At 39.1% G+C, this 11,898-nt stretch overlaps 1 protein-coding gene across 1 annotated transcript; it reads right to left on the bottom strand.

Annotated features, from left to right (window-relative positions):
* Positions 1 to 10,864: 10,864 nt before the first annotated feature.
* On the bottom strand, positions 10,865 to 11,794 carry LOC106324008 (uncharacterized mitochondrial protein AtMg00810-like). Its single transcript, XM_013762037.1, has one exon. The coding sequence runs from the start codon at positions 11,792 to 11,794 to the stop codon at positions 10,865 to 10,867; it is 930 nt and encodes a 309-aa protein (XP_013617491.1).
* Between the last annotated feature and the right edge of the window lie 104 nt (positions 11,795 to 11,898).

Raw genomic sequence — 11,898 nt, 5'->3', positions numbered from 1 at the left:
TAATTAATCATGTCTGACTAACCTCTCTACTGACCTCACTTCATAAATATACATTAAAGGTGAATACTTTACCTTGGGAGTATCGATCACTGGCACATGGACTCTTACTCAAACAAGTATCGGAACACACAGGTAGTCTTATCTAGTTCTTTTCCTCTCTCTCTTCTCACTTCTTCTCAGTCAATGTCTCCTTTTTTTAAAGGGTATTATTTTATTTTTTTAATTGACTGAGATATATTGGACAGGTTTCCATGAATCAAACTCTAATGGTTGTAGCCACCAAATTCTATTCACTTCTTTTTGACTTTTATCTCTTTCTAGAATTTTTTATGAATCAAGCTTTAATGGTTGTAGCCACCAAATCTTGTTCTAATCCTTTTTAAAACTGAAGGGGAGAGAGAGGGGAACTAGCGACACACAGACTTTTTACCTTCCAGACTTGCAGAAGAAATCCGATCCAATGTATACCAAGCCCCAATACAAGCAAGTTAAGCTCAATTAAGTAGGAGGTCAGCTTTGGTTCTTCCAAATATTCTCAGCAAGTGTGAATAACTGGTAGACTGATCCACTGTAGCATCTCTAGTACAATCTGCAGTCAATAATTCTAAGAATGGTGCTAATGAGTGGTTAGATGAGTAAGGAAAATTGTAGAAGTTCATTGTCCCTTTCTTGAATCAGTAAAACTTTATATAAACAATTTTTAAAACTCACAAGTAAATAATATTAGTAAACCTCCCCCCACCCCAGACTTAAATTACATTATCACCAGCGTATATCTAGTCGGAGTTTGGTGAGAATATAAATCATAAGTACTAAATGTAACAAGGAGAACGATAATACTTGGTCGCTGATATCGATGTCGATCGACACAGGAATGTGTCTATCGATCGGTGCTAGTGTCGTGATGTCGATCGATGTCGACCTTGTCTAATCTGTCGATGACAAGTAACCTCTCCTTGGTTCTCATTTTTGGTTTTTTCTTTTTTTTAGACCTGCAATATGGTAAAAGTGAAAATAAATAACATGTAAAAAATAAAGCTATATGAAATACCTAATAGTGGATTGCCTCCCATTCAGTGCTTTGTTATAATCATTTACCTTGACTTTGGAGGTTGTTTTTGGCTAGTAATGATCAAAGTGACCACTTGGTTGTATGCAAGTGTCCACTTCATCTTTGCTCATCTGAAACCAAGTGCTAATGAAGCTTCTTATGGCTCCATTCCCTCTGGTCCATTGACTCTTCAATCTTTCTCTAGCAACCTCACTTGCATGCTCCTATGCTGAAGATTCCCAATGCTACGCTGTTGCATTTCAAGTCTGGCATATGATGTTTCTGAAATGTCCTTCGGCTCCTGGTAGACATCTTCTTTCAATAAGTCTTGAGATAAAGTGATCTTATCAAGCTTATCATGTAGTGACTTCTCAGTAACCAGCTTGCTTTGTCGTTCTGTGTAGTCACTGCCGATCGATGGTCGAGTCCTTTTGTCGACCGATGGTGACGGTTCTGCTTGAGAATCGAGTTGTCTCTGAATCATAACCATCTCCTGTTGCAAAGCGTCCAGGCGTGTGGTCAGGAAATCTACACTATCACGTAGTGGGTAGTAAACATGAAAATCGACTAATTCATACATCAACAGAGGACCGCGGTTCCGATCATTACACACATTGAGTACCTGTGCAAATTCATACACGAACACATGATTAATTCAAATTTCATACATAAACAATCACATTATGGCGAATACATACTTTGACCATGATTCTATTAGTCAAATGGTTGCGGTGGCTTAGGTGGATTTAACGGATGCTTACGAGGAATTATGATATAATGATGTGTCAATATAATATATTTTTCTCAAAAATCGTTTTCCCTAAACAACGTCGTTTTGTTCTCTTCATTTAGAAAAAAAAAAAACTTTCCCTTTTGCATACATGGCAATCGAACCTAGGTTCTACTTGAAACTCAACAGAAAGACAAACCACTGGGCCACATAAGTTTAATTGATATATACTCTCGTAGTCCTTTTATATCTATAATCATCTCTTATTCTAATATTTCAATTTTCTTCCTTTTTTTTTTGTTTTTTAAAAGGATCTTCTTCCTCTTTTTCTCATGGTCGAGTAGGATAGGTTTGCACGTGCACCCTCATCATGACTGAAGTTTATTTCAGATTTGTCTCCTAAACCATAATTATATTTGATATGGTTTTGAATTGGGTATTGATTGCTTAATCTCGTCACATTATGTAACTGGTCGAGGAGGATAGGTTTTCTGTAATTAGATATATGGGAAGAAGAGAAGGCGAAGATGAAACAGCAAAGCAACATATACATTAAGAATAAAACCATAGATACAACCTTCACTAGTTCTTCTTTGGCGTATTGGTTTTGCTTATGTGGTTTTACTCATCCAACATGGGTTCAACTCTCCCACAAGCATAATCCATTAATTTTTTTTTTCATAATTAAAAGACTAAAACGATGCCGTTTTGATTTTCACCCGATTTAAGCCATGTCATCGCCACATCATCTTTAGTTAACAATCAACTAACATTTAAAAAACAAATTCATGGTCAAAGTATGTATAAGCCTTAATGTGATTGTTTGTGTATGAAATTTGAATTACTCAGGTGTTCATGTATGAATTTGCACAGGTACTCAGTGTGTGTACTGATCGGGACCACGGTCCTTTGTTGATGTATGAATTGGCTGATTTCCCGTAGTAAACACCATCAAGCCGATAGGTGAATGATTGTAACCTAGCTTCGAATGGTGCTAGTCGAGCGTCGATTGATTCTTGGATGATGGCGTCGATCGATGTTTTAGTGTGAGCGCCGATCGATGTTGATCTTCCTGCGTCGACTCCATGTTGTTTTTGAAGAATGGCTATGTCTTGCTCCATCTCATCTGTGTGTGTGGTTAACCAACTGATATTGTTGTCGAACGGGTAATAGATGTCATCGAGCCTCTTCGAATGGAAATCATCTGAAGTTCTGATAACTATGTAGATTCCATCTACTAGAGCATCAATCTCCACTTTGATGTAGCTGTTCTGCGCTGGCACGGTCGGTATGGGTACTTTTGCGTACTCTGGTAGACCAATGCAGATGTGGCCAACCATTGCGGCTCTCTGTAAAATAGCTCGGATGTCCTCCTTGGACACATGGATGATTCTTCCATCTTCATCATGTGCAAATCCATCCTCAACTTTGTATACACCATACTCGTCTCGACTCTCCCAGCGACGTTTCTGCTTCCTGTTCAAATGAAGTGTGCTTTGGCTGGATTCGAACTGACCGTCGATCGATGTTGTGGCTCCGTAGTCGATCGATAGTGGATCCTCTGATCTTTTCTTCGAGTTGAAGAAATTACTGGACCCATTCATGGCAATGATATCAGCTATGTCCTCCTAGGATATGTTGAGAATGCGTCCATCCATTTCTCTTGCTTGGCCTTCTGGATCTCTGAAAATACCAAATTCATTTGGAGTTAGATAACCATAATTTGTATTATCTTTAACTTGTACCTCAAGATTTGGTTTTTGATGATCGTCGATCGATAGCCTGTTGTTGCTGTTGATCGATGGTAACATCGCATCTGTAAATGATGCAGGGAGAAATCCTATGTCATCCATGGCAAGACTGTGGTACTCGATGCTCTTCTCCCTGTGGTAGTCCTCGTCATACTCATCAGTTCTCGTCTCAGGTAGATCAGTCTCCACTGCGTAGCTCTCATGAAGGCTATCATCTGCCCAACTGCCAATAGTATAATTGCCCTGTCTGTTGTTCGAGTCACCGTAGTAGTAGTCAATTGCTGTCTGAGGCTGTGTAGCAACGTCAAAGCACGGATAGCAGTGTGATGGCAAAGTGAAAGTCTCATTCGCAGGACTGCTGTCGATCGATTTTATGGACGTGTTGTCGATTGGTGGATGAATGTCTCTATTGATCGATGATGGAGCCCAGCTGTCGATCGATCCTGAATATTCGGTTTCATATTTATCCTCATAATTGCAGTGTCATCCTGCAATGAATCATGTGTTAACCCCAGTTTCGGACGTCTGTGGCCTCACAACTCTGACGGGATAATAGTGGACATCGGGATTTATCAGTGTTAGACACAGCTGATTTGTCCTCATGTTGCAAACTGCTCCAACAGTGTCCATGAAAGCTCTCCCAAGCAGGAGAGAATGATTCTTGTTCTGCTTGTTTTCCAGGACATGGAAGTCAACTAGAACTAGTGCGTTTCCAATCTGCACCTCAAGGTCTCTGATGATTCCTCCTGAATTCCTCGTAGAATGATCCACGAAAGTGAATGAATCCTGCGAAGGCTCTATCTTCATACCCAAATGTTCTGACATTACCTTGGGTAGAATGCGGACTGATGAACCTGTGTCACACATCGCACATGGAAATTCAATGCCTTTAACCAAGTAAGGCACTGCAAATTTCCCAGGATCGTTCTTCTTCAGTGCAATCCTCTGCTTCATCCTATCTCTGATCTGATCGAAGATTCTATGTATGTCATGCTCAGTTTCCTTGGTTTCCCTGAGGAACATCCACAACCTGTGGGTAAAGTAAGCCTCCTCGAATGGCTTGTCCAAGGGTATTCTGAGAACTCTTTTTGTGAAGCTATCCATCTCCTTCTCATTAACTCCTCCCTTGAGATGCTTAGGAACCTTTTTCTTTTTTTTCCCTCAAGGTTCTTCTCTCAGAAGTCTGATCACAGCTCTAGTGCATCATCTGAAAGCTGTTCAAAGTTATCGGCCATGTATTGTGAAGGTTGAGATGGGTTTCTGAGTGCGTTTAGTCGCGCTACGTCTATCTTTCGTAACTGCACTCGGCAGGTTAGTGGTGGTTGTCGATCGATGCTAGATGCATTGTGTAGATTGTCGGTTGAGTCTGAGTGTCGATCGGCGGCTGAATCCTGTTGTCAATTGATGTCTGATTTCTTGATGCAGAAGGGTTTGGGTGGATGGGGGTGTTTAGCTGCAAACTCCTCGTGAGTTAGGATTCTGACTATCACGCATGCTACAACCTCCTCTGTCGATCGATGTGGAGAAATTGATGTCGATCGATGTACGCCTGCCTCCGTCAGTCGATTCTCAAAGCTTGGCGTCGATCGACACCAATGTGAACCGCCGAAACTCATGAAGTTTTCGACTTGGAAATCGCCCTCCTGAAGCTTCTCCTCCTTAACCACTTGCCAGAAATTATCATCCATGATGGCATTCACGTGGTACTTCAGTGATTCATCTCCTTTACCCTTCAAGAAGTCTTCATGCCTTTTAATAGTGTATACAGTCTGAACCACTTGTGTCTCCAACTTCCTCACATGTGTTTTCAAAGACTCAAACTTTGAGTCCAACTCTGAGTAGACAACATCAATCTTCCCATTGAATTCACCATCAACTTCTACTGGCCCTCAAGAACTTGATCAAGCATGGACTCTATCTTTCTCTCCCTAGTCTGTTGTGGCTAATTTTTGTAGTAGTAATTTCCATAAGGTTTGTTGCGGCTGTTGTAGTTGCTGCTGTAGGGTTTCTGGTACTATGAACTCTGGTTGTATCCACTCCTCTAACCATTGCCATAGGAGTTTATGTATCCACTCTGATTTCCAGACCTCTGATTCTGAAAGCCTGAACCACTGAGAAAGTTCACATCATCTTCTTCCATGTCGCTGTTGACATCTACAGCTTCTACATCCTCTGCAAATCTAACTTGTTTCTTGAGAAGCTTGTGAACACTGTCTAGCTTAGCTTTTACATCTCCAACTGCTCCTTCCCTATGGCAGGGGCCGATTTTTTTTCTTCTTGAAATCAGTGTTCTTGGTGCTGTTGCTGGATCTCAATAAGTCTAATCACCTCCTTTGGATTCCTAGTGTTGAAGTTTCCATCATTAGCTGAGTCTAGAGCCATCTGATATGCCAGCGCGATGCCTCCGAAGAAAGTTCTGAGTAGCTGCACTTGATTGAATCCATGGTGTGGGAAATCTCTCTGATATGACTTGAATCTGATCCAGGAGCTTCTGAATGACTCTGTAGGCTCATGTGTGAATGTAGCAATCTTGCTCCTCAAGTCTTCAGCGCATGCCTCATCAAAGAAGTGGCATATGAATGCATTCTTGATTTTAACCCAGGATGTCAGAGATCATGGTGGTAACTACTTAAGCCTGTGCGAAGCCTCTCCATAAAGTGAGTACTTGAAGAGCTTGCAAAACAGATAGTCCTCAGGGACTCCATTGGCTTTGATAACAGAAACTAGATCCTCAAACCTCTCCAGATGGTCCATAGGATGCTCGTATGATAACCCACAATAGAGTGTTTGTCCCACGAGTGTAAAGTACTGATGCTTCAACTCAAAGTCTTACCTATATATGGCTGGAGAACGGATAGCAGATATGTTCTCGTAGTATTGATCTGGCCTGTTGTAATCAGCTAATGTCCTCGGTCTAGCAGCCTCATCTACAGCTTGAGTAGCTGCAATATCAGCATCAGAATCAGGGATTACAGTCCCCTGATCATCTATCTTCTGACCTGCTGCATTACACAGATGACCCTCCTGGTCATGCAGGTTCCCAGTTGCATCCTGAATTAGTACTAATGTCGCAACCATGTTTTGCGGCTCAGTGTCGATCGATGTCCGAGGTGGAATGTCGATCGATGTTCGGTTGGTATGGGTGGTCGACGGAGGAGCAGATTATGTCGGCGGTGGAATGTGAGTGTCGGTCGACGGACAGATGTTGTTGTCGATCGATGAGGTACGTTTTCCTTTGCGGATGGTGCGTTCTAGTAGTGCAGGATCTGAAAAGAGAAGTGTTTATTCCTTATTTCTTTTGGTACTGTTGGGTATGCACCTGAAAAGACAAGAAAAAAAAATTATCAGTTTTTTGTAAGTAACAATAACCTAGACTAAACCTAAATAGGTTTGATCTAATGGCGATCGAAGCTCCCCGGCAACGGCCCCAAATTTGATATCACTCAAATTTTTTTTTTTTTTTTGTTTTGAATGAATGTAAAATTTATTCACTCAAAACTTCTTTTACATCAAGTGCATCAGTTTTTGATTTGCTTTTACAATCTAATGAACTATAAACCAATTTCCTCAACTCTACACTTCTTCATTTAGGAACCTTCTTGTCTTCCTCCAAACCAAATGCACAGACTATCCTCAAGGTAGTTTTGACCCTTACCCTTTACTGCTAGAAGCTTCAGTCTGATCAATTTATCTACCCATTTGATCAACACCATTTCATCCTTTGGTTTCTCACCATGCCTACGCGCATTGTGTTCCCTCAAATTACCCTATAAGTGATTTGCACTCTCTCAAATAAGAAGTTCAATTGTAGTATTTAGGGATCGAATTCACATGGAGCTAAGACACACAATAGATCTATCTAGTTATATAGTTAAGGTAGATTGAAAGGTTTTAAAGTAGTAAATAAGTAGTGGTGACCAAGTAATTGTTCAGTTGATTAATGATTGGGTTTTAAGGATTGATATGGGAGACGTTAGACTTAGGGTTTCTATTAAGTCAATCATGATTATAGAGATATAGACTACTAAGTATATATGGATATTCTAGAACTCAAACAATTAGAATAGTCAATCAACTTTCGTATATTTAAATCAGCTTCCGCTTGTTTCTAGCAATCCTAACCCAACCTAAAAAATTTCAGACAAATAACCAATCTTCCGAATGCGCTCTAATATCTATAGGCAAGGTCCTAGTTAGCTACTCTAGAACACATGCATTAAGAACAGTCTAGTTGATTAAAATCCTGACACTTAGCAATTCTCTATTTTGGGCTAATCCCTCATGAATATTTGAACCCTAAATCTAACAAGATAAACTACTCAGACATGGCTAAGCAATTCATGACAATAACATAAATAAACTGCATAAATAAGATAGAGTAAAGAAACTGGAGTTCCAATCACAAAGCTCTGAAGGAGTTCTTGGATCTTCTCTCCAAATATAAGACTCTAAGTATTTTGCTGTATGAAAAGTAGAAAGTATGAAAGCGTGTGTTGCCTAGAACAATGGCAGAGCACATAAATATTAGGTTGACTTCAGCTTTAAGTAGGCTGCTGGAACTTAATCGGTTTCTGCACGCTTCGCCTTCGATCGATACCACAGAGTGTGTGTCGATCGATTGTTGCGTTCGCCCATCGATCGATAGTCGTGGTCGATGGTCAACTTCGGGTCTTTATCATTTTATCTCCAAAATGCATCAAAATCACCAGTTTCCTCCAAATCACTCCAAAACCTGAAAACATACCAGAAAGACTTCAAAACAACTATAATGTATTTGAAAATACCTATATACCATGGCTAAAAGTGAGTAAAATCCATGGTATATCAGTCATTCAAGCTAGGGAGTCTCCACCGACTCGCCAAAATCACTGCCATCCCGAACTTCGCTGGAATCGATGCCTCTGCCTACTTCTTCCTTCTTTTGAAAACAGAAACCTCGTCGATTGAATTCTTTATGTACATGTATCCACCTTGCGAGCTTTCTCCTCTTGACCACTGATGAATCTACGAGGACTTGAACTAACTCCGTGGATGTTAACACCATCCTTGCTTCTGGATAGTTGTAACATACCCTATTTTGGAACTAAATCTATCGACTCTGAACACAATCACCGAAGGGACACGAGAAAACTCAACTTTCAATTCTTCGAATAGATACTTTGCTTATGATATCACAGAACAAAGATTGACTTTTCCACAAATTGAAACCGAAGATGGCCAACAAAGTAGAAAATCCCTTAGTCTTGATCAGCAAATCTAATCTCCCATACTAATTTAAAAATAGAAGAGAAAGAGAACTCTAGACCTAAAATAGAATCCGCAACCGGAAAATAATATCCGCGACGGAAGCAAAAGATTTGAACACATCAAAAGATATATACACCGATATTAGTCAAATAACAAAAAGTAACCGGTGATAACTGGTGGCTCATGTGGCAGATAAGCCACCGCCGGCCACCAAACACAGTCGGAAAAAATAGTTTTTAGTTTTTAGAGAGAAGGGAAAAAATTTAGAGAGGAAGAGAGAGAGATAGTTTTGGGTTTGATCGTGCTCGTACTATTGTGTCATCAAATGAATTCAACGAGGTTAATTTTATCCCCCTTTCTTCAGGAAAAGAAAGTGTTAAAGACTTTTTTTGGGTTCGTTATAATGTTAAATCTTTACTTTACCTTTTTCTTTAATTTTAATCATTTGTAATTGAGTAAACCGGGATAAAGATGAGGCGAAATGGAATAGTAACGCACCAATGATTTGAAAGGTCGAATCATATCATAGTTCGTAGGTCTACCAATATTTGATCTTTGTCAAATAAAAATATTTATATAATAGCATCAAATAGTTTTAAGTTTTTTACATACCATCCAATAAATATTTACAAATGTCATTTTAATATATATATCTAATTGTTTATCTTTATCAACTATATTTTGCGGCCATTTGTTTCGTTCCTTCTTGTTTTTTCTTTATTTTTGCCAAGATGGACCAGCTATAAGGTTCTATGTTTGTAAAACCTTTTAATCATTCTAATGATATTTACAATTTAGCAACAACAAAAAACATCTAAAATACTGGTTTGTATTAGTGTTGTAGGTATCAAATTCGATTGAAAACATATTGAAAAACTTTTACTTGTAGATGAAAGATTGTATAAGAATATAAGATTTAACTGAATTAGTTTCATCAATTTTAATAATGTCTACTATAATTTTATTTTTTATAAATTAAGGTTTGCCTTCATCATGAAAACTTTTATTTTTTTTATCTCTGTTTTTTATTTTAAAAAACTAATTAAGTAACTATTCCTTTTATAAGTGGTGTTTTTTTCTCTTGATTTCATTGTATTATGTTAAAACTATAAATAATACAAATGATCCTTTTTAAAGTGTTTCTAGCAATATACATGTTTTTGCTATCCACCAGATCGAGCCTCCAGTGTGATTCCTTCAGTTTCCCCCATATGCGTTTCATTCAGCATTGTCAGGTCAAGGTGAAGCTTCTTCTCAGTCGGAGTTGATTACTATTAAAGCATCGAGTTGGGTATTAATGAATCTGATAAGCAATTTAATTCGACAGTACAAAAGTTAATTAATTTAATTCTTTTTACCATAAAATTTTTTTTGTCGGCAATATCTATCGCGCTACAAAAGTCACACTGATGGTCCAAAGGTATTTGACCAATAATTATGAACAGAGTACAATCACAGTTTCGCAATTTGCATGCGTAATAGAAAATCGTTTTAGCCGCAAAGATATATATACGGATTATTACGTTAATCAACGCTTTAGACCAGTTAATGATTTGCGTGGTTCGGTTGAAATTCAAATAGGGATTCGAATAAGCGTGACGACAAATCAATCATTGAAAGGGAATATACATTGAACCTAATAGTTAAAATCGTAGCATAACAACACAAAAATTTAGCATGTACCATCAAAGATCCATGATGCAGACATGCATGAAGCATCAATGTTTTAAAAGAAAATTCTTTCGAATAGTCATTTTTAAGTTTTTGTCACAAAAATAGTTTTCAAACAGAAAAATGACCAAAATAGCTTTTTTATTTTAAATTTTTAATATTTATTTTTTATTTTTTAAAATTTGAAATTTTATCCTCAAAACACCATGAATGACAAGAGAAAGTCTAGAAGAATACTTGTTATTTACTTCATCATACATACATCGTTATATATACAGAAGTCTCTACCGAGATCTACACATATCTTCTCATATCTTTTCATATTTATCTCTAACTCTCAACAACAATATTCTCTCCAATATTCTCTCTACCGAGCATCTTGGTTCTAGACTCCTAGAACCTTAACACTACCCCTCAAGTCGGAGCATGTGGATTACACACTCCGAACTTGGACAACAAGTAATGAAATGCAGAGCTCCCCAAGGCTTTCGTTAGTATATCCGCCAACTGTTCATTTGTCCTCACGTGTCTCGTAGCTATCAGCTTGGCCTTGACTGCATCTCTCACACTGTGACAATCCTTCTCTATGTGCTTCGTACGCTCATGAAATACCGGGTTCGCTGCAATATAGATGGCTGACTTACTATCACAATACAAGTCCATCGGCTCCTCATGTCTCACGCAAAGATCAGCCAGCAGTCTCTTCAACCACTTCAGTTCTTTCAACGCATCCGACATTGCCCTATATCCAGACTCAGCGGAAGAATGTGACACGGTATCCTGCTTCTTGGTCCTCCACGCCACAGGCGAGTTCCCTAACAACACCATGTACGCTGACAATGATCTCCTAGTTCGGGAACATCCACACCAGTCCGAGTCGCAAAATGCGCGAATCTTAAGATCACTATCAGCTCTCAGCAGGATGCCTTGGCCAGGGCTTCCTTTCACATATTTAATAACTCTTATCGCAGCATCCCAATGCTCCTCCCTTGCCTTATGCATTACTTGCGACAGCACGTGCACAGAATAACTCAAATCAGGCCTCGTTATAGTTAGGTAAACGAGTCGTCCTACCAGTCTCCAAAACTTCACGGGCTCTTTGCAGAAAGGGCTCGTGCTTTTACTATCAACTTGCAGAAGTTTGTGATTCACCTCCATTGGATTCGACACAGGTTTACTTGCCAGCATCCCAACTTCACTTACAATATCAAGAGCATATTTTCTCTGTGAAAGAAACATCCCTTCAGGTCCTCTTGCAATCTCTATGCCAAGAAAGTACTTTGCTTTGCCGAGGTCTTTCATCAGAAAACACTTACTCATGTGTCTCTTGAACTTCTCCAACATCTCGTGGTCATTTCCTGTTACGATGAGATCGTCGACATAAATAAGAACCCATACACACTTTCCATTCTTCTCGTAGCTAAACAAGGAGTAGTCTTCATACGACT

This window comes from Brassica oleracea, chromosome C2, assembly GCF_000695525.1.
Source record: "Brassica oleracea var. oleracea cultivar TO1000 chromosome C2, BOL, whole genome shotgun sequence".
Lineage (NCBI taxonomy): Eukaryota > Viridiplantae > Streptophyta > Magnoliopsida > Brassicales > Brassicaceae > Brassica > Brassica oleracea.
Note: the sequence above shows the minus strand (reverse complement) of the source record. Positions and strands in the feature narration are given on the sequence as shown.